This window comes from Ictidomys tridecemlineatus, chromosome 10, assembly GCF_052094955.1.
Source record: "Ictidomys tridecemlineatus isolate mIctTri1 chromosome 10, mIctTri1.hap1, whole genome shotgun sequence".
Classification (NCBI taxonomy): domain Eukaryota; kingdom Metazoa; phylum Chordata; class Mammalia; order Rodentia; family Sciuridae; genus Ictidomys; species Ictidomys tridecemlineatus.
In genome coordinates this window covers 106,181,586-106,208,461 of record NC_135486.1, presented here as the reverse complement: position 1 = coordinate 106,208,461, position 26,876 = coordinate 106,181,586, and the positions used below count along the sequence as shown (strand labels likewise).

At 43.3% G+C, this 26,876-nt stretch overlaps 2 protein-coding genes across 12 annotated transcripts; both read right to left on the bottom strand.

The window, feature by feature from the left end:
- Positions 1 to 724: 724 nt before the first annotated feature.
- Ints15 (integrator complex subunit 15) lies at positions 725 to 15,046 on the bottom strand. 5 transcript variants are annotated; one of them, XM_078023622.1, is made up of 7 exons: positions 13,593 to 13,732; positions 13,208 to 13,409; positions 12,893 to 13,114; positions 10,325 to 10,490; positions 5,757 to 6,284; positions 4,852 to 4,891; positions 725 to 1,504 (listed from the first exon to the last, which is right to left on the bottom strand). In XM_078023622.1, exons 2-7 carry the CDS (start codon positions 13,289 to 13,291, stop codon positions 1,303 to 1,305), a joined length of 1,242 nt encoding a protein of 413 aa, XP_077879748.1. In that variant the 5' UTR covers positions 13,292 to 13,409; positions 13,593 to 13,732; the 3' UTR covers positions 725 to 1,302. The 5 variants fall into 5 exon arrangements, with proteins under 5 accessions (XP_077879748.1, XP_013220528.1, XP_005340087.1 ...); XM_013365074.4 differs by having other exon boundaries at positions 13,563 to 13,703; XM_005340030.5 differs by lacking the exon at positions 13,208 to 13,409 and having other exon boundaries at positions 13,563 to 15,046.
- Positions 15,047 to 15,176: 130 nt separating this feature from the next.
- Positions 15,177 to 25,607, bottom strand: Zdhhc4 (zDHHC palmitoyltransferase 4). 7 transcript variants are annotated; one of them, XM_021719972.3, is made up of 9 exons: positions 25,155 to 25,607; positions 24,258 to 24,578; positions 23,651 to 23,775; positions 22,807 to 22,880; positions 22,670 to 22,735; positions 22,313 to 22,491; positions 20,008 to 20,133; positions 17,412 to 17,656; positions 15,177 to 15,541 (listed from the first exon to the last, which is right to left on the bottom strand). In XM_021719972.3, exons 3-9 carry the CDS (start codon positions 23,768 to 23,770, stop codon positions 15,251 to 15,253), a joined length of 1,101 nt encoding a protein of 366 aa, XP_021575647.1. In that variant the 5' UTR covers positions 23,771 to 23,775; positions 24,258 to 24,578; positions 25,155 to 25,607; the 3' UTR covers positions 15,177 to 15,250. The 7 variants fall into 7 exon arrangements, with proteins under 7 accessions (XP_021575647.1, XP_021575645.1, XP_021575644.1 ...); XM_021719970.3 differs by having other exon boundaries at positions 24,409 to 24,578; positions 25,155 to 25,606; XM_021719969.3 differs by having other exon boundaries at positions 23,651 to 24,578; positions 25,150 to 25,607.
- Between the last annotated feature and the right edge of the window lie 1,269 nt (positions 25,608 to 26,876).

Below are 26,876 nucleotides of genomic sequence, written 5' to 3'. Positions count from 1 at the left end.
ATGGCTCGTACATGCAACTGCCTCAGTTCACATTCCTGACCTTGGTGGATGCCTTGAACTCCAGATTTTAAACATTCACACACACACACACACACACACACACACACACACACACACACACACACACAGTTAGGCCACTGGTTTTGTTTGGTCTTCCCAGGCCATGGCCTTCAACCTAGAAGAGTAAATAAGATTACATTTTTTCCATACAAGTTAATCTGTCCTCTCCTTGTCCATTGTTTGCTGTTACAATGTCACTTCTTGCTTTCAGGCTAGAAGAGAAATGGTGACATGGTCACTGAGCCTTTCTTCCTCCCCCAATTAATGAAAATTCAAAGCAGATACTTTCCAATAGTATGCTAGGAGGAAAAAAATTCCTGAGGGCTGTTATTTTGTACCAAGGGAAGAGAACATGAACCTGACAAGTGCCTGCTGAGCCCAGAGGCCCAGCTCAGGGTGGAGACAGTGTTTGCAGTGTTTTGGTCATAAGTGGCTAAAGATTTGTGCTCAACCTTTTTACCACAATCACTGCAGCCTGGGGTGAAAACCTCCCGCTGCTTACATTTAGTAAGTTATTAAAATAACTTAATAAGGGCTGGGATATAGCTCAGTGGTAAATGCCTGCCTAGCATGTGCAGGGCCTGGGGTTCAGTTCAAAGCAACATACACAGACACAAGCCCAAAAACACAATAATGAAACAAAAAATTCCATAAAGTCTACAAAACTGTTTAGAAAAAGTTTATTTGAACATATGAAAGGAAAATTCAGAGACACCCAATAAACCAGAGAAGTTTCTTTCCAAGACGGCGGGAAATCCCTACAGGTGTCCCTGAGCCACACACAAGCTTGGGTCACACCGTTCCAGCTATGAGCTCAAGGAGCTGCAGCACAAGCCTGTGTTTTTGGCAGCCATGTCACGTTTGCATGGAGAGACCAGACAAGTGGACTTGCAGGTGTGGCTTCCCCATCGGTGCTCCTCCTGGCACAGGCTCCATGTCTGAATGACACGTAAGTGAACCAAAGCTCATGGAACTGGCATTCTTAAAAACACTCCCAGCACTCTCTCGGCAGAGGTCTGTTTTTCCTTTCATCCATCCAATCTGGATTTTTAAGAATGTGACCAGGTAGGCACCTGGACTGCTACCACTTGGAACTTTCGCACCAAGACGGTCTGACAGCTAGGAGGGGCCACCTGTTGCCTCCCCAGGGTCCTCTTTTTGGGACCACTACCCTCTTCTGAGGGCTTCCTCAACTCAGGTGCAGAAGGCACACTGCTGCATGGTGGCTCAGGAGGGGCTGGCCTAGCGCATGGGCCTGAATGGAAATGTCACTCCTGAGATGAAGGTATGTCCGGGGTGTGTGGGTAGGGCAGGGTGGGCAGCAGGATGGGCCGGCACGGCCCCGTAGCCCAGCGGGGGCGTGTGGATATGAGGGTAGAACCCAGGAGGGAGTGCTGCATGCGGCGACTGTTGCACTGGGCCCGAGATCACCAGCTGGAGCAGGCTGCAAACAAGGAGAAGTGTTAGGACTGCAGATTCCAGGGCAAGGTTCTGAACACATGTACTTTGAGGCTTAGTCTAATCCCCTGCACCCAGTGCCCAGGCACAGTGACACCTCACACGTCCACAGGGCAGAAGAGGCACCAATGAAGACAGTCATATGGGTTTCTCAGTAGGTGAACAGTGAGCACAGCAGTAGGGAAGGGGCTGGTAGCTAGGGAAGAGCTGGGAAATTAACTAGTGGTGGCAAGATTTAGCCTGGGAATAGGCAGAGCCTGAGAGGAGGGACCAGAAAAGGGAAAGCCAGGACCCCCAGCAACAACATATGGAGGGAGCAGTCTACACCCCGAACCCTTGTTTTACATGAAAGCTCTTGATGTGACATCTGCAGCTTCTCTGCCCTTGGAGCTTGGGGCCTATCACAGGTCAGCTTCCATTTCAGTCTCAGCTGCCCTCCACTTACAGTGGCTGTAACTGAGATACCCTGGCGATCAGGACAGGAGGCCATAGTTTTCTCAAAGTCATTCTTAATGAATGAGTCCTAATTGAAGTCCAAGCATAAGTCCCACAAAAGCCGGTCTTTCAAATGATACTGAAATCAAGAGTCCAGTACAGCACCCGCTTAGACACAGCCTAGGCCTGGCCCAGCCTCTACTAACCTGAGGAACCCATTCCCCAGTTGTGGAGGGGCAGACCGTCCTGCTCAGGAGATCCGCGATGCCAAAGTCACAGCCTACCTACCCAACCTCGCCCTGGGTCTCTGAACAATCACGTCTCACCAACACCCCCAGCTCCCCTCCATTCAGGACCAACCCACTGAAGTACCTGGACCTGCCCCTCTTCAGGAAAGACCTTTCCCTTTCCACAGCCTCCACGTTCTAGAGATCCTCTTTGAGAAGTCAGCATCAGTTTTCAACACTGGGTCCTTCTGAGATTCATTTCTCCTTGGCTTATCCTTTCTAGCCCATGACCCACAGGATGATCAGCAGGATCTACAGTTTCATTCACCCCCTCCAGCTTCCCCCACCTCAGCCTACTCCATCCTCCTATTATTAGCTTCAAGTAAGCGACTCCCCAGGACTTCTCCCCATCAGGGCTTTCCACACCTAGGACATAGGCATCCTATTCAGCCTTTCCCCTAGCCTCCAGGACTTCCAGTTTTGCTACTGACACTCTGCTCTACTTGCTCTTCTCCTAATGTCACCCCAGGACCTTGGCTTAGCTGGGTCCTATGTCTAGAGGGTCTACGCCAGTCTTTTTCATCACCAAACCCAACCTGCTAGACCACAGGAGGGTCTTGGGCATGAAAAGAGCTAATGTAGCTTGGTGGTCCAATGCTCTTCTGATCCCCTTTTCATTTATGCTACTACTTTTTTATAACTAGAATAAGAAACTTGATCCAAAATTTATAAACCCAATAAGTACTACAAACAGAATGGGAGTTGTATGTTTGAATATATACTCCCTGCCAGAGATTAAAAGTGGTTCCAGAAGTTTCTGGGCTAGTTGGAAAATCAATTAACAGAAAGAGACCACCAGAATTCAAAGTATTTCACATGAAATTTCAAGGAATTTTTCTTGGAGTTCATAAAAAAGAAAAGGAGCAGTGGGGCCTTCTGAGGGAAAGCTGGCCTTAGGGAGCCTGTTGTTGGAAAAGTGAGCTGCTGTGTCCTCCTCACTTTATTACTTATATGAACACCTCACCTCCATTCAGGCTAATTGCCCCTGCACGAAGACAAAAGTATGGGCTGGATAACAGGGTCCCCATCATGGTACCAGGCTGTACTTCCTCAGCATGCAGCTGACCCTTGGCCTCCAGTTATACATGTCTCTAAAGAGCCAGTGGGGCAGGCCCTAGGTGGCCATGATTGTCACAGTGGAGCAGCACTGCCCTGTTTCCCTGTTCACACTGCCTGCCAAAGCCAGTCCCAGAGCCCAGCAATTCCCTGTTAAGGAACAATCTGATGATCTAAAGAAAGAAGAGCATTAATGATCTTACCAACTTAACCCAGTTGTTTTCACCTCTATAAATCTGTCCTTGTGCCAAGTAGTTCTGTCTTCAACTGTAAACATTTCCCTGCACAGTCCTCACAATTACTATTTTAAGTGGATACATAATGTTCTACCCTTGTGACACATCACAACTAACTTACCAAGTCTCCCTGTGCTGTGGCCAGTTGTCTGCTACTAATACTGAATTTTTTTGAAACAGTTTTGTACACATACCTTTTAGCCTATTTTCTAAGGATAAATTCATAGAAGTGAAAGTTCTAAGTTACTAAAGGAACAGTGAGAGTGAAAGCAGGTAACACTAGATGCCATACAGCAAATACTGTTCCAATTACTTTCTATTTTTACTCATTCAAACCTTATAAAACTCTAAGGCTTAAGGTGAGGTAAGGCAAGGGGGACTGGAAACACGAACTATAATTATTGTGGTTTTACAGATGAGAAGACTGAGGCAGCAGAAGGCAGGAACTTGACCAATGTCATATAGATAGGAAGTAGCAGGGCCAGGATTCTAACAGAATCCGTGTGACACTATGCCTACTTTTCACTCTGATTGCGGTTGTGGAGAGAGTCCCATGGGTTGGGACAATGTGAAATTTACAAACACCACCTCATTTTACCCTAGCAAGGCAGGGATGAGTCCTGCCCCATTTGACAAAGGAAAGACCAAGCTCAGAGACAGATGAAGAGTATCCAAATGTCAGCAAATCTAGCAGCATGACTCAGAAACCAGGTCCCTGCTGCTAGAAGCCCAAGCCCTGACATTACCAACACTGTACTCTTCTATGGTCCTTTGAAGGATTGGGTAAGTCAAAATGTCACCAATGGAGTGCCAGAATACCACCCTCACTACCAAATAGAAGCTCAGTGATTTAATAAGCTCTGAGTGACACCTAGAGTGCCCTTCTCTTGACTCCTGCAAGAAGGCGACTTTAGGTCAGGCACAGTGGTACCTGTGTGTAAGGTACACATGCCTGGCCAAAAGTGGCCTTCTTGCAGGAAAGGGTTGGGGTTGTAGCTTAGTAGTAGAACACTTTTCTAACATGTGCCAGGCAGGTCCTGGGTTCAATCTACAGCACCACAAAATTTTAAAAAGGGGGCATGTTTCATGTTAACACTCTACTTAGGACTCCTCTCATGAGAGTTAGGCTAACATTTATGTTCCCCACTTACCACTAGGTCCTAAAGGATGTCTTTCCTTACAGAGACATGCTCTGGACCCTGAAGACCACCTATCCCTAAGGAATGCAGGACAAATGGGTCCACTCTGCTTTGCCATTTGCCACCTCCCTCTCTGCCCCAGCAAAGCTAGCCCAGCTAGAAGTCCTGGAGGACACCTACTTGTTATGAGGCAGCCTGGAGCACAGGGTTCTCAGGTCATCTGAAATTAAGGAGACATATTATTAAGCAGCAGACCGGAGAGAAGGTGAACTGTTGGCTGAGGTACTTTTCAAGGATGCTAACAAGGCAGCAAACAAAGACTGATACTCCATGTTTCCAGCATCTGTAGAAACTGGCCCCTCTTTTCTTTCAGTTTTTGCTCTAACAAATAGGCCCAAAATAGAAGAAGGGTTTGTTAGCAATTTGTCAGGTGGCTGGGAAAGAACCCAGAGGCAGGCAGACACCCAAGGCACAGGAGCAGTGGTAAGATAGTAAACTCATCACCATCAGCTGGGGACACAGGCAACTCTTGTGAGTGCATTAACAGCTAAAAAGTGTACTCAAGTGGGTCACTGGCACCAGGTAAATCTCCAGGGAGAGTTCAAGCACTGAAATGCAAAAGAATTCAGGAATCCTCAAAACAGCAATGGGAATGCACACCTTGACAGGGCAGAAGTTACGTAAACACATACATTTGCTAAAAGCACCTCTAACTTTGCACTTATATCTGTGCATTTTACTTTTGTCAATTATGCCTTAAGAAAAAAGAAGAAAGAAGAATCCTCAAGAGGAAAAATGATCAGTCCTCTCCAGGAGTCCCCAGTTCTGGGTCAAAAGAGCCAGGTGACGCCCAGATGTCATGTCTGGCAAATTAACACCCTGATGGGGGAGTGCAGGGAGAGCAGGGTGACACAGTACCACTGAGATGCTCTGAGATTTTTACCTTCCTCCCCTGCATCCACTAGGAAAAAAAAAAGGAAGTCCTAAAACAGTCAAAAATAGTGTCTGTCTAGGAGCCCTATCTTCTTTCTGCCTGGGTGATGCTGCTGGAACTCCCAGGAGGCCTGGACAGGGAAGGCACCCACCTCTCGTGCACAGCAGGGCTCCTGAAGCCATGGCCACCTGCAAAGCCTGTGCCAGCCTGTCCAGCGAGAGCTCAATCTCCTGAGAAGCGTTGAGGGGGTTTAGTTCATCTGCCAGTCTGTTGATCTCCTCTACCAGTGGGACCATGTGGTCAAACAGGATCAGTCCCAGGCGCCCATAGAGATTCTTCTCAGTTAAGTGCAGTTGGAGCGTAATGAGAACCTGTAGGACGCTGAGGTGGAGTTTTGAGTACAAAAGGTGGGAGTCTCTGTCCATCCCCACACCCAAGTCCTTTGCAACCTTATTATTGACATGGCCATTGGATAAGCAAGGCTTCTTCTTTCTTTTGTAAGCCAGAGGGGCCTTTACGCACCAGCGGATCAATCCAATGAGTGGGGTGAGCTCTAAAAATCCTATTGGTAGATTGGCTGCAATTGGAGTATTTAAAAAAGTGATGAGAATCAACCTTGGGTCCTCAAAAATCCAGTTGACAATCATTTCAAGCAAGTCCAAAGGTGGAATGAGATCATCTGCAAACAAAGACCGCTGAATCAGAAGTGTTCTTGATGTTGGAGACAGGAGTGGCAAGAGGACAAGGAAGACGAATCTCTAAGTTTATGGTCTTCCTGCCTGGTGTTCAGATCATTACTGCCTAGTTTATCTATTTTCTGTCTCCTTTCCTAGAACATCCGCCAATGAGGGCTGGGACTCCTATCTTAGCCAATGTTACATTCCCAGTGCCCAGGACCCTCTGGCCAATATAGAGGCTGAAATAACACTTGTTAAGTCAACAATTTCATACAGCTCCATTATGGTTTGAAGAAATATCCTCCTGGGTGTCAATTTAAATAAAATTCCACACTTTTTATGTCCAAAATTACCACTACACTCCATTCCTTCCCTTGTGATCAGGGTTCTTCCCTACACTCATCATCTCCTCTACTGTACAGTAATGGCTATGGTGGCCCTCTGAGAGCAGCTCAGAGTCCCGTCAGTCTTCTGTCCACTACCAACAACCAGTCTAAAAAAGCAACAGTTTGGCCTTCTGTGATCCCTGAGACCCAGCACATTCCAGGGCCTAGACCAAGAACAATAATAATGAGGACAGATTAACCCATTTAAGCCTCATAAAACTGTCACTCCCACACAAAGGATGAGGAAATTGAGACAGTGATGTTAAATAATTTCTCAGGACTCAAAGGATGTGGTAGGCTCAGATCTGATTTCAGGTAGCCTCTCTTAGACCACTAGGCTACACTGCCCATCCTGGGATTGGCATATTATACCCTCAGGCTGATATTATACCCTCAGGCTGATAGCTGCCCCCAGCCTCCTCTCTGGGGCGGCACACCCCACAACTCAAGGAAAACTAAGGATGACAGAACCCCTTTCGGGCCAAGCATGAAAGAGGAGACGGTGTGAAGCAAGTCACGTTTAAGGATAAAATTTCCAGTTATTTTTTCTCTGGAAGCTGGTTTTTTATTCCTGAGATTGTTCCTATAACTGTTTGGAATAAAGGGATTGCCCCTTCTGTGGTGAACAGACAGTAGCATCAAGGAGCACTGTTGTCTCCAACCCTCACTTGGCATTCTTGTGTGCTTGATTCCCTGAGATGTTTCTGTCTGGACAACTCCAGGTTCGTGCCCGCTCCTCTGCTGTATGCCCCAGGTCAAAGCGAGGTGTCCAATGGCCTGAAGTCAGTGTGTGCATGCGTGGATGTGCACCATGGGCACATATGTAAATATGCATACTTAGTGACTCAATCCTAAAACTCCACACTTTCCTCCTCAGAGACTGGTTCTTGCTCTCAACAAGAAGAGGCTCTGCACGGTTAGGTGAGCTTCTTTGTGTGTGTGTGGTAGGAAGACACACACGCCCTCAGAATATTCTTGTTAGCAGGAGCACCAAAGAACAGCACCAATCACCATTTGGACAGCAGTCTCAGGTCTGGCCCTCCAGGACCACAATTGTGATGAGTGGCTTGAGGAATCACTGACACACCAGACTTCTATGTCGGCTTACAAGAAAAACACCATGTCTTAGATACACTCTGTCAGTGGTATTCCCTAAACATTATATCTTATTCCACATGCTAATTCATTCATTCCCAGTGTTAAGAACAATTTCTGTACCATTGGCCTGAAATAACTGATGACATGAAACACCAACCATAACGCTATGAACTGGATTTGAATTAGTCTCTCCCATTGGAAGATCGAAAGCCTAGACACAGCTTCCAGCTAATAACAGCTCTTAGAAAACCTTTGCAGGACCAAGTTAGGGAAAATTCTACCCTAGATGCACAGCACTACTCTATAAGAGACCTGTTTACAACTCCATAGGAAAACTGCCTTTTTAAAAATCCCTTGGTATTGGGGAATAAACCCAGGGACATGGAGTCACATCCCCAGCCCTTTTTAAATATTTAGAAACATGGTCTCATTAAGTTGCTTAGGGCCTTGCTAAGTTGATGAGGCTGGCTTTGAATGTGCAATCCTCCTGCCTCAGCCTCCTGAACCACTGGGATTACAGGTGTGCACCATTGCGACCTGCTGGCAAACTGCTCTTAAAGAGTATGGAATCAGGGGCAGGGGCTGTGTCTGTGGCTCAGTGGTAGCGCACTTGCCTGGCATGTATGAGGCACTGGGTTTGATTCTCAGCACCACATATAAATAAATAAAGATCTATCAACAACTAAAAAAATATTTAAAAAAAACGAGTATGGAATTAGCATAGAAATATGATATACACTTGCATATTTATACTATTTCCATGTGAACATTCTAAATAATTAAAATGTTTAAAAACAAGGAAAAAAGTTACAAATAAAAGGAGGTTTAAATATAGTCAGAGAGCTGGTGAAGACCAATACTGAACTAAAAAGAATAGAGGAAGTATCATCAAAAGTTCTTATTCTGACCGGGCGTCCGGGTGTCCGGGCGTGGTGGTGCACACTTGTAATCTCAGCAGTTCAGGAGGCTGAGGCAGGAGGATCATGAGTTCAAAGCCAGTCTCTGCAAAAAGTAAGGTGCTAAGCAACTCAGTGAGACCCTGTCTCTAAATAAAATATAAAAAAGGGCTGGGGATGTGGCTCCGTGGTCGAGTGGCCCTGAGATCAATCCCCAGTACCAAAAAAAAAAGTTCTCATTCTGCTGTTTTAGCTATAAGATCAAGATAAAAAAACTATTGTCAACTCTCTGAGCAAGAGCAAAAGGTAAAGAAGAAAGAATGTGGAATACAGCAGAAAAGCAGGCGTTGAACCTGGCTCTTCACAGAGAGCCACCCATGAGGGACCATAACTTTTCCAAATGGAAAAATAATGGGCATAGCCCCTGCCTGAGAACCAAACAATACTGCAGGGGTTGCATGAGGACTAGTTGTAGAAGAACTTGGTGCATGAGAAAGCCCCAAATTTCTTGGAACTCATCCCTGGGAGAAAAAGTGGGCAACAGAGCCAAGTAGGTAGGGATCTGAGTCTCTCACCCTAGTCAACTTTTTTTTTTTTTTAAACTGGACATCTGACCAGGGAGCTCTGCTATTAAACAGGGATAAGGGACATGGGCTTCTTCCAGTCAAAGCCAAACACTATTCTGTGGCTATTACGAGGACTTCTACCATCTCAAAAATTTCACTTAGAGTAGAACTAGCATGTGTACCTTCCAGCACAAAACACTTTAGACATCTCATCACCTAGGTAGAACTGTTGTCAAAGAGGTGCAGCCTCAAACTTTTCATAAGGAAATAATTATGTATGTCCAAATTAAGGGGCACTCGGCAAAACAACATGCCTGAGCATGTCAAGGTAATAAGAAATTACTTTTAAATGTTGGGAAGCTTGTCTAGATTTAAAGAACCTAAGGATACATGCCAACTACATTCAATGTGTGATCCCTGACTGGCTCCTGAATTTTCTTGATCCCTCTAAGTAAAAAAAAAAAAAAAAAAAAAAAAAAAAACAAACTATAAAAACATTGAGACAAGTAGGAAAATTTGCATATAGGCTATATCATAGGAGAATTCCACTGGCATTAAATTTCTCAGGTATAATAATGTTAACATGGTTATATAAGATAATGTTCTTATTCTTTAGAAGATATGTGTTTACATATTTGGTATATGATATCAGCAATAAATTCTTACTAGTTCAGAAAAAATTATGTGTATGTGTGCGTTGGGACAAAGCTAATACATGGCAAAATGTTCATAGTTGAATCTAGGTGAAAAGTATATGAGTGTTTGTTGTATTAACATTGCAACTTTCTGAATTTTTCAAAATAAAAAGTAGGGGATAAAGAGGCAGGCCACATTTCACCGACTTCAGACCCTGGCATTTGGGCTATTTGCCACTTCTACCCATTCCAACTCAGGCAATGGAGATACTGAGGAAACTCATAGGTCCAGCTGTCCAGAGTTTTAGTTTTAGGCCCAAAATAAAGAAGTACATTTCTGAGAGAGAAAAAAAAAAAGAAAAGCCAAAGCATTCACTGGAAAAGAAAACTGGCAATTAGTTGAAGCTTCTCTGATGGCAATAACCTGTATAACTTTTTTTTTTACTGTATAACTTTTTTACCTGATGACAAGTCATAGAGCGCAGTGACAGATGTTATGAACTGACAGCAGAATCGAGGGCTGGCACTGAATATCTGTTTCAGTGTCTGTACGGAGCCTGGCACCAAACAGCAGTAGTCATCCACGAGAGCCCTGGCAAGTCTTACACAGTAGACCACAGGTGTTCGCTGGAAAGAAGACACAGGCCACGTAACTACAAGTGTGACCCAGTAGGCAGCAACTATGTACAAATGCTGAAGACCACCAAAACTAGCAGAACCACTTCCAGGAGAAATGTTAACAGCTTCTTTTAGTAATGCAAAGTAGACAGACAAAATCTGCCCTCTCCCCACTTTTGTGAATTAAGTTTTACCAAGATGTGGCCATGATCATTTGTTTATCCACTCTTTAAGGCTGCTCTTTCACTACAAGGGCTGAACAGAACTGAACAGCTGCGACAGAGATAATATGATCTGCAAAGACTAAAATATTTGCCGAAAACATTTGCTGGCTCTTGCTTCAAAGTTTACTTAGGAAAGATCACTTGACCTCAGGTGAAGAAATGACAACTCTTACAATCTTAAATGTTCCAGGTGACACAACGCAGGTAAAAATTCACAGCTGCTACCACTTTGAAAAGATTTATGAGTCTGAGAACCCACATGATTAAAATGTTTGTTTAGAGCAGCAATTTGCATATTCCTCTTACAATCCTCTTCTTTTGACATATTTCTACAATACTGTTGAATCCTATATCACTACTCTTCCCCGGCATTCTCCCTCCAGGTATGTGTCTATCAGTAGCTCTGGTCACATTTAGTAGCTGCTCATTATGCAGCAGCTCCAGGGCACTAACTGGGCCTACAGCAGAAACTCTAAGGAGACCACAAGGTCAGATTGTTTATTTGGCCTGTCCTCTGCCACTAAGAACACTGATATCTCCACCTGGCCTCAAGAGAAAGCTAAAGCCCCTACCCCAGGTAGCAACCCTGACCCAAAACACCAAGATCTTTTTGTTGACATCTGCTTTCATTTTATCAAAATGCCAGCACATCATCATCAAAAGACATCAATGAAAAACTAGAAGATGCTAATAGATTATAGATAATCAATAGATTGTCAAGGGATAAAGGAATCGTGAGATTAAATATAATATTAATGATTAATTTGGATGCCCCAGAAATTAGACTGGCGAGAATTAAGGTATAAACTTCACTGAGATTCTCTAGTGTACTATAAATAATATGATTTTGTTAGCCAAATTTTATGCATAAACAAGATTAATTAAATTGGGAAAAAAAACAGATTTTGGGGCTGAGATGTGCCTCAGTGGTAGAGCACCTGCCTTGCATGGGCAAGAACCTGGATTCAATCCCCAGCACCTCAAAAGTTTTTTTATTTTCAAGTATTGGGAATAAAGCAGGTTTATGAAACTGATAAATTGTTAACTTGGCTAAGGAATAGATTAGTCAAAAATTTGATCAATAACTAAGTAGATTATTAATTTTTTAGACCTTGAGAAACAAAAAAAAAGTAAAACAAATGAATTTCCCAAAATATCACCTAGCACTAAACCTATTGTAAATATATACTTTTTCCTTTGATATGTCCATTTGAAGGGCTATCAACTATGTGATGTCACCCTAGAGCTATGCAAAACAATTCACCTGTTTACTGACTACAGAAAAGTACTACCTTCTAACAGTGGGTAAACATTTGTACAACTTAACATATAATGATATTAAAAAAAAATCCCTTTTTCGAGACTCCATAATACTATTTTCATTTATAATTTCCCCCTAAGAGGAGCATGGGAGGATTAGATAAATTCTAGATAGGGAAGAGGGGTGGGAGGGAAAGGGAGGGGTAGGGGATTAGCAAGGGCAGTGGAATGTGATGGACATCATTATCCAAAGTATAAGTATGAAGACTCGAATTGGGTGTCAACATACTTTATATATAAACAGATATGAAAAATTGTGGTATATATGTGTAATTAGAATTGTGATGCAAAAAAAAGTACATATATAAAGGCATGAATTGGTGTGAACATACTCTATATACAAAGTTAAGAAAAATTGTACTCTATATGTGTAATAAGAATTGTAATGCATTCCACTGTCCTGTATTTAAAAAAGTAAAAATCAATAAAACTAAAACAAACAAAAAACAAAACAACAACAAAACACATTGAAAAAAAATTTCCCCTAAGAATGATTTTTCACTTGTTCTAAAGATGAAGCCTTTTTTTCTTCATTAAGAAAAAAAATTAACTTGCCATTAAAAACTATTATGTCCCCAAGAATTGTCATGCTTTGAAATAAAAACAGGATAGGAATACAGCTATGAGTATCCAGGGCAGTAATGATTAAGAACATGATGTGTGTGAAAAGACCTCCCCAGTGATTCAGTTAAATTAATGACCCTGATAGTAAACAATGGGTAAACATTTGTACAACTTAACATGTAATGATCTTTTTAAAAAAATGTGGTTTTTTTGAGATTGTACGCTATTTTCATTTATAATTTTCCCCTAAGAATGATTTTTCACTTGTTCTGAAGAAGATTTTAGGAACTCTGGGGAGCGTACCTGGAGCCAGGAGGCTGCACACTCCAACACTGGAACTCGACACACAGCCACCGCCATGGACACCAGTTTTCCCAACAGGCTCATCCGGCTGTCATCGGCTTTGTTCCCCTGAGGGCTGAAAAGTGATGAGAAAATAATCTGCCGCACAGAGTCCTTGGTTTGCTCCTGGAAATAATTGCACATGATTTCAAGAAGCTGAAGCTCCTGAAGTGAATTCAGTCTCTGTAAAACAAACCCGGGACAAGCTATAAGAAATGTGGCTTTCACATACCCGTTAGTTCACCCGGTGAGAAACCAGGAACTACCATTAGTTACCCCAGGATATTTTTCGCCCCTCTGAATCCCGGGTCCTGGGGAGCGGAACGCTACTGCCAAGCTCAGGAAAAAGTCATATCTCATCAAGTATCATCTCGGAGGCCACACAGTTTTAGACTCTAGGTAACAGGCCTTTAGCGAGGTAAGCGGACAGTCCCCGAAGTCTCATCCCAGAACACTTCTGAGCCGGACTGTCACACGCCTGCAAAACAGGCACGCGGTTGAGCAATGCTGCAGGACTGCAGGATAGGGGGCTGGGGTTGGGGGGGCCGCTGCAGGAGCAAGGCCAAGGGCGAGAACCCAGCAGCCTGGCAACTGCTTGTCACCGAGGGGAAGGGCACGATCGGGCAGGCACCTTGGGCTGCGCGCCGCGCTCCTTGGGCACCTGGAACACGAACTCCTCCAGCAACTCCACGGGGCCCTTGTCCACGATGGGCAGCGGAGCGCTCTGCAGCTGACTGCTGAAGTAGATGTCCAGGTGGTACAGCACCTCCTTAGCTGCGCTCAGGGCGTCCCGGCGCAGCAGCGAGTGGCGGATGTCGCTCATGGTGTGGTGGCTGTGGCCCAGCACCCGCGCGTCCCACTTCCGCCCGGCAGCCGGGGACGCGCTGCCGCCTGTGGAGACAAAGAGGCGCGACCCGGCCTCCGCCCCGACCCGGGCCGGGCAGCGGCGCCCGCCCGCCCGCCACTACCTTCTGCCGGCCCACTCAGGGGGCCATCACCCCCGCCACCGGTGGCCAGCGGGCGAACGGGGTCCGACTGCGGGGCCGCACAGAGCCGCGGGAGGCGACGCAGCGCAGCCGAACGGCGGCGGAATGCCGGGCGACGACGGAGGCCCGCAGGGGCCACGTGAAGGCTGCGGCCGCGCACGCTCCAGAGGGCGCCCCCTGGTGGCGCAGCCCGGGCAGTAGGCGGGAGGGGCGTCGTGCAGCGGAGGCAGACCCCGCCCCTTTGGAGACCGCCTCCGGTCGCGAGCGCGTGGTAAGAGCCGCCACACCTCCCGGGAGTGCGTCTTGAAACTTTCCCAGGAGTCCTCTTGCTCTTCGTGGAAAAGTGCTTTCCACCAGCGAGGATAGGGCAGTAGTACAGGGCTTTGGGTTGGGGGCCAGTGGACTTGGGTTTCTCCCTGCCCCAGCCATTCGTCTTTTCTGAACCCACTGGCTGCCAGGACAGGTGATGCTGGTAAGGGCATTCCCCCACCCTTAGTCTCCTACTACTCCTGGCCCCAGGGTCTATTCCCCAGTCCTCTCTAGACGCCTGGCCTCTGTAGCTGCTGGCTTCTTGGTCTAGCCTGGCATTTGGGTGGCTTGCGAAGTCTAGCCCAACTGCCTCCTGCTTCTGAAAAACCTCTCACCCTAAAACCCATCAGCACTTTATATGAACCTCTTTTCTGGCATCCATCTCTCTGCATTGAACTAGTCACCGCTTTACTTTTGGAATTTTAAAACAAGGCAACAAAAACTTGAATATGGCCAGAAGCCAGTGGAGAGCAAGGCCGGAGGCCACAAGTACAGGAATGTGAGTAAAGGCCTGTGTGCTGGCTGAAGGCAGGTCTGAGTGAGGATGTGAATAAAGCAAGAAAATGCCCTGGCTGGGAGGGACAGACTAGGGGAGGGCATAAAAGAGGGCACAACCAGGCATAATCCCAAGACAATGAGTCACTGAGACCCCTGCACACCAGGGTGCAAGGCTGTACAGCCCCTCCTTGTTCACATACCTAGACTGTAGAGAGACAGACCCAGGTCTCATTGTCACCTGGAACCTCAGAGAAGTCATCTCTTGACTCTGACACCAGGATCGGAGGTGCTCAGTGCCAGCATAAGATAAGCAAACAGGATATCTGCCACAGCAGCTGGCAAAGATCTGGCACTCAATAAACATGAGTTTTCCCTTTCCCCCTGAAAGCCCATGTATACACATAGCACAGACCACAACAGCTGATTAATAATCACAGCAGAAAACAAAACAATGCTGAGAAAATAAGTATCCATATGTATAAATAAAGGTGTGTACATCTAAAAGGCAGGAGTACTCTTTCCATTCTTATTTCTTCTTCCTCTCATAATATGGAACAGCAGGTAGAAAGATTTCTCGGAGGTTGCTCCAAAGCCCGTGGGAATGAATGTTCTGGTAGATTTGAGGCTCTGCTGATGGGGGCCGGACCACCACAGGACAGAGTTGGCACCAGGCCCAGTCACCTTTGTACCACTCATTTGTGGTCTGGTTGGTGGCTGCCAGGTACAGAGCAAAGCACAGGTAGCCCCCCAGGAGGAAGCTCAGCACCATAACAAAGCCGAGCAAGAAGACAATCCTTGGAAATGTCAGGAACAGGTACTAAGGGCAAAGAAGATGCAGAATGTTAGGAAGAAAATGGTGACATCCATGAAGGTCAGCACCCACTAGCCCAGATCTGGTCCATGAACACAACAGAGCCACAACCTCAGCTCATCTACACATGTCTAAATATAACCCACTGAGCCATAATCAGCACCCACAAATAGCCCAGGAATCACCCTGATATGCAAGCATTTACTCTGGAATGAATCAAGTATTCATACTGAGGGAAAGACTATCCAGGAAATGGAGCTATGCCAATTGAAAATTTACAAACACAGACCTTAGTTCATGAACCAAAATAAAACCCAGATGAACAAGAGAAACCAATGTCTATCTGAAAACAATCTGTCCACAAAAATACATGCTCACTGTGGTACTGATTCTAACAGCCTGTCTTCCCAAAAGAAACATTAATATTCCTCTACAAGGAAGAGCAAAATAAACTCTGGCATAGTTACCACTATGGAATAATAAAGAGTCATTGAAAACCAAGGTAATTTCTATGTACTGATTTTGAAAAGATTATGATATATTGCCCAATGAGAAAGGCAAAGTTCAAGGATCACATTTTAATCTTTTTTTTTCCACCACTTTTTTTTTCTACCCCTGAACCATATCCTCTGTCCTAGAATAAAGAATTCTTATAATAATAAAAAGGCAAAATTTTTAAATGGGCAAAGGTTTTAAGTAGATATTTCTTCAAAGAAGGTATACAAATGGCCAACAAATACATGAAAAGATACTCAACATCATAAGTCATTAGAGAAGGGCAAATCAAACTGCAATGAGATACCACTTCAATGTCCATCAAGATGGCTATAGTAAAAAAAGACAGGTGTGATTACATGCACTTGTGATCCCAGTTACTCAGGTGGCACTTAGGCAGAAGGCTCTAGAGTTCAAGGTCAACCTCTATAACTCAGTGAGAGCTCCTTTTCAAAATAAAAACCAAAAACAAAAACAAATTTTTTCATTTTTTTTTTTAAAGACAGATAATAAAAAGTGTGAAGAAACTAGAACCTTCATACTCAACTTCTGGGAATGTAAAATGGTACAGACACTTTGAAAAAGAGTCAGTTCTTTAAATGGTACTATATGACCCAGCAATATATTCATATAAATTATCTCCACATAAAAACTTGTACAGAAGCATTTTTCAAAAAATAGCCTCAATGTGGAAACACCCAAATATCCATCAACTTATGAATAAATAAAATGTGGTATATCCTACAATGGAATATTATTCAGCCATAAAAAGAAATGAAGTACAGATTTATGCTACAACATGGATGAACCTTGAAAATATTATGCTACTAAAAAGAAGTCAGTCAAAAAGGCCATGTATATGAAATGTCCAGAAAACAAATTTATGAAGACAGAAAGTAGATTTACAGATGCCAGGGTCTAGGGGAAGACAGAAGAGGGTGTTTCTTTTGGGGATAATAAAATGTTCTGAAATGATATAGTGGTAATGGGTGTAAAACTCTGTGAATATACTAAAACCACTCATATATTTTGAAGAGTGGATTTTATCGTATGAGATTTTATGTAACTTTTTTTTTTTTTTTTTTTGGTACTAGGGATTGAACCCAGGGGCACTTAACTGATTCACATCCCCAGCCCATTTTTATTTTGATACACAAGTCTTGCTAAGTTGCTTAAGGCCTTTCTTAAGTTGTTGAGGCTGGCTTTGAACTTTCCATCCTCCATCCTCAGCCTCCTGAGCTGCTGGGATTATAGGCATATACTACTGAAACTGGCTGTATCAATTTTTTAAGAAAAACAACATCTTTGTATTTTCACTAGGAAAAGAAACATCATTTTTACAATTCTGAAAACAGAATTCAGAGAGCCACTGCATAATTACCTGAATAAGAAAGGCTGTGTCCACAGCCTGGGAATGTCCAAGGTCATCGATGTAAGTTTCCTGGTAGAGGTCTGACATTGTCACCAGGCGGACCAGAAACATGGTGCTTATAATGGCCATGACGGCAGCTGACGCAGTCAACGTCAAAAGGTAGATGAGGAAGTACCTGGTATTCCAGGCCCCGATGCAGGTGTTCACCCAAACACAGTGATGGTCAAAACGGTGCACACACCAATTACACACACCTGCACAGAGAAGAGGGAGCCACAGACTGAGTTTGTCCTTGATGAGACATGACACCATGTGCACTTTTACAAGGTGACTAATGGCAATAAGAGTGTGTGGAGGAAGGTGGGGCAGTGGCAATTGCTATCACCAAGCTTTTAGAACCATAGAGTCCACTACAGTAGCCACTAGCCACATGTGGGTATGGAGCACTGCAATATAGTTAGAAGAAAAATATGAAAGAATACTTTGTCAATATTGACAATATTACAGTTGATTGCAATTTATACAATACTATTTTGAATTCAGTGTGAATAATACTGAGGTAACATGAGAGGTGGTGAACTTACTTAAAATGAACAATATGAACATGAATAAATGAACGTATAGTTTTATTTATTTTTGCAGTTCTGGGGAATCAAACCCAGGGCCTTGTGCTTGACAGGCAAGCATTCTACCACTGGGCCACATCCCTAGCCCCAAATATGATTTTAAAACTGATGGCTTTGGGCTGAGTTGTGGCTCAATGGTAGAGCACTTGGCTGGCATGTGTGAGGCTCTGGGCTCCATCCTCGGCACCGCATATAAATAAAAAAATAAAGTAAAAGATCCACTAAAAAAATCAAAAACAACTGATGGCTTTGCTTTAAAATCAAGTCAGTTCTTCTGATAAAGATGAACCATTTAGTCAATGTAGATTTTCACAGGAAAATAAAATGTTTTGGTACTTAATTCACTTATTGGAAAACTTTTAAGAGTGTCTGGATATAGTATAAGTGTTTAAGTCTACTCTTTCAACTATAAATTTTATGAAATCTAAATTCAGGTCAAGAACTTCCAATGAGAACTTAGTACCTGAATGGATATGTGCTATAAAAGTAAAATACACCAGATTTCAAAGACTTAGTATGAAAAAAAGTACACAGCTAGGTGCAGTGGCACATGCCTAATCTTAGCAGTTGGAAAAGCTAGGCAGGAGGATTACAAGTTTGAGGGCAGCCTCATCCATTTAGCAAGACCCTGCCTCAGGAAAAAAAAAAAAAAAAGTAAAAAGGACTGGAGACAAAGCTCAAGTGGTAAAGCACCCGTGGATTAGAACTCCAGTACTAGGAAAAAATTAAAATAAAAAATAAATTTAAAGGGTTGGGATTGTGGCTCAGTGGCAGAGCACTTGCCCGGCATATGTGAGGCAATGAGTTCATCTCAGCACCACATATAAATAAATAAAATAAAAGTCTATCAACAACAACAATAATAAAAAAAAATCTTTTTAAAAATAATAAATAAATAAATTTAAAAACGGACTGATGCTGGGCATGGCAGATCATACCTGTAAGCCCAGCAGTTGGAGGATCATGAGTTCAAAGTCTGCCCCCGCACTTGGGGATGTGGCTCATGTGGTAGCGCACTCACCTGGCATGCGTGAGGTACTGGGTTCCATCCTCAGCACCACATAAAAATAAAGTAAAACTATTGTGTCCACCTAAAAATACTAAAAAAAAAGTGTGTCCCAGCAACTTAATGAGGCCCTGTCTCTAAATAAAATATGAAAAAAGGGCTGAGGATGTGGCTCAGTGGTTCAGGGCCCCTGAGTTCAATCTCTAATACAAAAAAACAAAACAAAGCAAAAAAACAGATGGAAGGGGAAGAAGGTGCTGGGGATGTAGCTCAGTGGTAAGGTACTCCTAGGTTCAACCCCCAGTACCAAAAAACAAAAAGGAAAAACATAAATTACCTCATGAATATTTTTACATTGATTATACATTAAAACTGTATTTTATTTTTTTTAAAAATATTTTTGTTACATATGATAGTACAATGACTAAACTTGTATTTTAGGCCTGGGGCTGAGGTAGAGCTTAGAGGTAGAGCACCTGCATGACATGTATGAGGTCTGGGTTCAATCCCCAGGGCCACTAAAAAAAAAAAAGATATTTCAGGACATGGGTTTAAATAAAATATGTGATTAAGTAATTGCTTCTTTTGCAATAAGGCTACTAGAAAATTTTAAACCACATATGTGACTCACGTAATATTTTTGTCAGATAGGAAACAGCCTAGAACCTTAGGCATTCCCTAGAAGACTAGGCTTAGCTAGGGCTAAAATCTGCACACAGCAGACCATAAAAGCATCTCTCCCATAGCAAAAGAGAGCTATTATGCCTAGGGTTGAGGGTAGCCTCTGTGCAAAAACATACAACCTTACCCTTAAGTCATCTGAAAGAAACCACCATCTGGCCTCCAACAGGAGCAGACAACCCACATGTGGGAATCAAATGGCTGTCTTTTTAGATTCATGAAATATCACCTTACAGATAAAGCCCACGCATGCACTTGGGAGGGTCCACTGGAGCCCAATAGCCACACTCACTGCAGTGCTTGGATCGAGCTGGTTTCCTTAAGTCACAAGTAGAACACCTTGCATTCTTTGGAAACATAACTTCATCAAATTCATAAACTTGAAGAAATAATAATTCATTTTCTTTTGTTATAGTGCCTGAAAAAGATAAGGACAAATGCTAGTTTCAAGCAATATGTAGACGGGATAATCACAAAGCCTGTCCCAATATAACAGAACTAAAACTGCTAGTTTCAAGCAATATGTAGACGGGATAGTCACAAAGCCTGTCCCAATATAACAGAACTAAAACTGCTATATTTAATATTTTAGGTAACTCATTTTTTATATCTGCTTTGACATATAATCCATAGATTCAATTCAAAGTATACAACTCACTGGTTTTTAGTATATTCAGAGTTATACCATCATTATCATAATCAAGTTTAGAATATGATCACCTGAAAAAGAAACCCATTAGCAGTCACTGCCTACTTCTAATGTCCCCAGGCCCTAGAAACTGCTAATCTATTTTCTTTCTCTATGGATTTCCTTTTCTGGATCTTCATATAAATGAAATCATATAATTTATAGGGTTTTTTTTTTGTGTGTGTGTGTGTGTGTGTGTCTGGCTTCTTTCATCAGCATGTTTTTATGGTTCAGATAAGTTAGAGCCTGAATCTATACTTCATTCTTGTTCTGCTTTGCATGCTACAGATGGAACCCAGGGTTTCTCTTATGGTAAGCAAGTGCTCTACCACAGGCTCCCACCACAGTTTCTAGTCTTTTTTATGGCTGAATAATGGTCCATTGGATGGGTTTATCACATCTTTTTACATTCATCACTTAATGGACATTTGGTGTTTCAAGGACCTTAAAGTATAAAAGTAAAACAATAGGACAGAAAAAGAATTACTAAGCACAGTATAATAAAATTAAAACCAGAGAGACTTGAGAGCATAGAGCATTAGCTATGATAAAGAGGCTTGATTTATTTTGAAAAAAAGACTGAAAGATTGTGAAGTATTATCCACAAGGAAAGGATAATACCAACTCTAAACATGACAATGTATTTAGTAAGAATATATATGTGCATAATAGTTTATGTGCAGCAATAAAACTAACAAACTATGTAGAAAAGCCATCAGAATGAGATAACATTGCTGAGAAACTGACTAATTAAAAAAAAACTAGTATGGATATAAAAGATTTGAACATAATTAACAAATCTGATGTAATATGACTCTTGTTGAATACAGTGGTGCATACCTATAATCCCAGTGACTTGGGAGGCTGAGATAGAAGGATCACAAGTTGGAGGCCAGCCTCAGCAACTTAGTGAGGTGCACAAAAACTTAGGAAGACCCTGTCTCAAAATTTAAAAAAATAAAATAAAAAGAACTGGGGTCACCATTTAATGGTAAAGCATTCCTGGGTTCAATCCTCAATACAAAAAAACAAAACAGGGGCTGGAGTTGTAGCTCAGCAGTAGTGTGCTTGCCTCGTACATGTGAGGTACTGCATTCAATTCCCAGCACCACATACAAATAAGCAAATAAAATAAAGGTCCATCAACAACTAAAACAAACAAACAAACAAAAAAGCCAAAAACTTAGAAAATATAAACTCTTTTCAAGTACATATAGATCATTGCAAAAACTGACCACATACCCAAGCATAATGCAAGTCTCAAAAAATTTTTAAAAGGGAATATTATCATTCTGAACATATGTTCTACACATATACAATCAACCAAAATAAGATAAGCTTATATGTGTGTGTGTGTGTGTGTGTGTGTGTAAAGAGTTCTAAGTAACCCTTGGGTCAATGACAAAATAAAAAACTGGAAATATGCCAGGTGCTATGGTGCATTCCTGTGATCCCAGTGACTTGGTAGGTTGAGGCAGTAATATTGTAAGTTCAAAGCCAGCCTCTGCAACTTAGTGAAGCACTTAGCAACTCAGTGAGACTCTGTCTCTAAATAAAATATTTTAAAAGGGCTGGGAGAGCAGGGGTTGTGGCTCAGCAGCAGAGTGCTTACCTGGCATGTGTAAAGCACTGGGTTCCATCCTAGGCAACACATAAAAATAAATAAATAAATAGATAGATTAAATAAATAAATAAAAAGGGCTAGGGATGTTGCTCAGTGGTTAAGCACCCCTTGGTGCAATCCCTGGTACAAGGAGGAAAAAAAAAAAAAAACTGGAAATATAAAGTTAATAAACCCATGACACACAAAATCCTTTGCAAACTTCTCAGAGAAACCACTACTTGTTTGCAGTACTATCAGTAAAATAGTTGAGCTGTCTCAGCCTGTGTGCTAAGAGCCTCAACTTACCAGGATTGGTTAAACAAGTTAGGGTGAAGAAAATCAGGCATATGATTAGCAACAAATACGGCAGAAGAAGGTAATACAGAGAGAATTCCAGCTCTTGACAGTAGCCAAATATTTCCCAGGTATATTCAGTATAAACTGTCCCTTGCAAGACCAGGTGCAGGATAATGAAGGCATGGTTGCTGAAAGGAAACAAGCACAGCTTATTCATAGGGTTGCTCCATTAAGAAACTGTACAAAAGGAAAAAAACTAACCAAGGGCCAACCATGTCCTTTAAAAATTAACTAAGAAACCATTCCACTCTTTAAATATGTATTTTCAAGTAGATATTAATATCCCAGAGATGGAAGGCAGATTACCCATGAGTAGAGAGGCTCTGAACCCAGCATCCTTCCCATGCTGAAAACCACAGGAGCTTCCTGTAGCTACAGATTAGCAACAATTAATAATCAAGACAAAAACAGAGGATCCCATTTGAACTCTGAACTGTAAATACCGTGTATGGAAGAGGTAATGAAGCAATTTTCTCACGGCTCTCTGAATGCATTCTGGAATTATACAGGAACATATCTGAAAATTAAAAATTAAAAAAAGTTCAATTTCATTTCTCACCACCACCCCCATTCCCACAATATCGATGCTCCACATACAACTGGTAGCTTTGTTTCCTCCTATGGGTAGTAAAACAACTTAAAAGAGAATTTTTAAGAGAGAGAGAGAGAAGAGAGAGAGAAGGGCTTCCTTCTACTGACTTGCCTTTGATGCCTTTGATTCTTTCACTCCTACCCTGACCCCAAAAATGATACCTGTCAGGTGTACCTTCATGGAAAGAAAGGTAAGCAGAAGTTCAGGAAATGCTGATGTGAAGGCTGCTCCTTCCCCTGCCCTGTATTCAGTCCACCCCCAGATCACCGGTACAAAAAAACCTTAGCCTAGGTCCCTCCCACATCAACCTCTTCCCATGAGCAGCTTGCCCCAATTTTGCTCACTTTGACCCTTAATGGAGAGAAGGCAGACAGAAGCTCAGCTTTCAGAGCACACATCCTCAGTTTCTCCTATCAAGTACCTCCAGAAGAATTCTGCTCATGTCTATGCCCAATTACAGGCATCATATCCAGAATTTAAGAGCCAAACTTAAGAATGCTATCTTATCTCAAAGCATCAATACAAGATTACTTTCAGCAGTAACAAAAACAAAACAGATAAACTGTGGAATACACTAAAACTTCCATAAATGAAAAACTAAATAAACCAATGAATTTAAATAGCATCTCTTTCTTGTCCTGTTGAAAAACCAGTAAGTCCTTTAGATTAGGGCAATGTTCAAACTTGAGTGTTACCTGTGCTCCTCCCTGGACCAGACCTTTCAAACGGTTGGTTTTGGAGCAAATGCAGACCATAACAACACTAACCAGCATGAACACCAAGTAGAACAAGAAGAGAATCAGGAAGTCCATCATGGTGGCTGTAAAGGAACAGAAAGAGTATGACTAGCTACTACTGAGGGATTTACACTATGGTACACATTCTCAGACATCAACTCCAGTTCTCAAAACAGAATTCCCTGCCCTCGGGCACATGCCACAGAGCCCTACTACTTTCAGTGGGGCCTCTTAGATCATCCTGAGCTCTCTTTTTCAAGAGGAACACTGTGGCCTGCCTTTGGGGCATTTCCTGCCTGCAAATTCCAAGATAAAGTGAAGAAAAATGTGGGTACACCTTCCTTTCCCATAATAACAAATCTTTCTTTTACTTCCTTAAATATTCATACAGATACTGATACAGAAAATACTCCCCAAAATCTGATGACAACATCATCCAAATAGGTAGCTCCTGGAGGAAGTCAGGGGGCCTATACCCAGCACCAGGCATCATGTTCTATAAAACACCCCTTCAGGTCAGTGGTCACAACTCTCAGGGATCACACACAGGAAACAATATATGGACCTGTGTTAAGAAACTGGAAGTGGTTACTTTGGCTCTTAGCAGACAGGATTCTGGACCGGGATTGAAACTTGAGATAATCAAACCAGAAACTGTTCAAGAACCGAAAAGCAGCAATTCGCACTCATGAAGTAATTCAACGTCTCCTGCCTACATATTTCTGTTGGTTGTATGCTTTATCAGCTGGTGGCTCCGGCATTCCTCTTTCCAAACATCCACGGAGAATTAAGGTGGCAGATCCGCTTCCGCAGTGGTGTGCCCCTGGTACAACAGGCAGCATCCAAAACTGCAGGAGCCGTGGTTCCTTCAGGAGGTCGGATCTGACTGCAGAAACAGATGGGTTCAATATTCGCATATTGAGATAAGTGTTGGAGTTGGCAGCGGAATGCATTGTGGAAAAGGATTTGCAAGTAGGGGATGTTGAGCGCCCCCCACCCCAGGCGTGAACGATTTATAATGACTTCTGAAGAAACAGCTAATTAGGAAAAAAATAGGCCGGGAGCCTTGGGTCTACCCCTTGTTATCCCTACCCTTGAGGCACCCATGCTGGAGGCCAGGCAGAGCGAGGCCAAGAACTCTCTATCCGAGGCTCCCAGGCCTGGCCCGAGCTTTCCCCGGATGCGGGAACCTGCGTAGGGGGTGGGGGGAGGCAGGTTGCAGCAGGCTGAAGGCGGATTGTAGCAGCCCGGGAAAGGACAGGTGAGGCCAGGGAAAGGGAGCAGGTGACAGCTGACTTGGAGGAACGCAGGGAGCAGCGGTTGGAGGAGACACGGGGGCGCCCGGGTGGGATGGAGATAGCACTGAGGCACTCTCACACACCAGGGAGAGGGGGAAGGCTCAAAAATGGGGACCGAAGGCCCTGAGCAAGCAGGGGTGACAACCCCGCAGAACCAACCTTACCCCCAGCCTCCACCACGAAGCCGGGACCAAGCCGGCGCCCTAAGGAGACTTCCGGCAAACAGGTGACGTCATCGCAGCGCCCCCCCCGCAAGGCCTACTTCCGGCGGAAGTAGGAGCCGGAGGCTGTGTGTTGTGGGGTTGCAGGATTTGGTGCCGCCAGGAAGTGGGATTTTGGAAACTGCAGATTTACTAGAGGACCACAGTGGGTCTGACGCGGGAGGGTGCCGCGGCTGGGAATCGGGCCGGGCCGCTGCAACCGTGGCCCGGGTCCTAGCCGAGCAGGGGGCCCAGAGCGGCCGCGCTTTGGAGATTCCTGTCCTGTTACCGTGGCTTCGCAGCGGACCGCTTGCTCACAGCCAGCAGCACCGTTAGGATTTGCCCGAACCATTCCAGCATCTTCCACCGCAGAAGGCACGCTATGTGACCGGCTGGGTCATATTCCGCTCCTCGCGCATCCCTGCTTCTGCTCTCTGTACAGCTCTGAGCATCCTCCCCCTGGAGGCAGTGACTAGTGCTTGACCGGAAGCCTTGAGGATGAAAGAGAAGGCTGTTTTGATGATAGTCAGTCTTGGGGCGAGAAGAGCTGCTTCCAAACATAGCATGGAGAAGGCCCCTGTGGAGTGTTCCTTAGCTCTAAACGTTTCCAAATCCACTGAAAACTGTCTATTGATGCCTTTGAAAACCTGAGCCAGGATAGTTCTTCCTTTGAGGAGAAATATCTGGTCTCCAAACACTGGCCTCAAAGCTCTTTCCCTGTTTGTCTTTGCTGCCTGACCCAGCTACTTAATTTCCACCCCCCACCCCCCACGCCCCCGCTTCTACTTTTTTTTTTAAGAAAAAACTTACCAAGCTGCGCACCTATTGAATACATTATATTCAAGGCCTTGACCAGTGAGAACTAGTAATGGATAAAGCTCAATCTCACATCCAGAGTTGGGGCTGGATTTCATCTGTCTCCAGCTGATTTCACCCTGTTGGTTAAAACTGAGCTAATACCTGGTGGTTAAAAAAATTAAATTGTTTTCTTTTTTGTTCATAAATGCAGAACTTTATTTTTTATCCCTTTTTCTTTTCTCTGGATGGCTTCAGTTCAGACTTTGAATCTTGACTTGATCACCTATTGTATTGTGCTGGGCTGCCTTTAATTTAAAAAAATATATATGCAAAAAATACAATATATTCTTCCTGTGAAAGAGTCAAAACTATCTAAAACAAAACCTTCCGTAATCAGTATTCTTCCCAAATTCCAATCCCTGGATGGAATTACTTTTAGTGTATATCCTCCAAAGCCCTCTTCTATGAATTTATACATATATATTCATTTAACACAGGTATGATGAGTGCCAAATGTGTCCTAGGTGCTGTTATAGGCCCTGGGAGCATAGCAATAAACAATAAACAGACCCTGTCTCTAAATACAATGCAAAATAGGTTTGGGGACGTGGCTCAGTGGTCGAATTCGGCCCCTGAGTTCAATCCCCAGTACCATATATATATAAATAAACTTCTACTTTATTACGGAGTATTTCTATATACATAGAACAATATGAATTTTATTCACTTATAAGGTTTACATAGTGCACACAATTTTGAACTTTGCTTTTTTATTTACCTTTATAACAAGTATTTTTCATCTAACAAGGTAGTTTTATTTATTTCTCAGTTACAGTATAATGAGCTTAACATTTTATTATTGTTGGAAATTGTATTATTTCATACTTT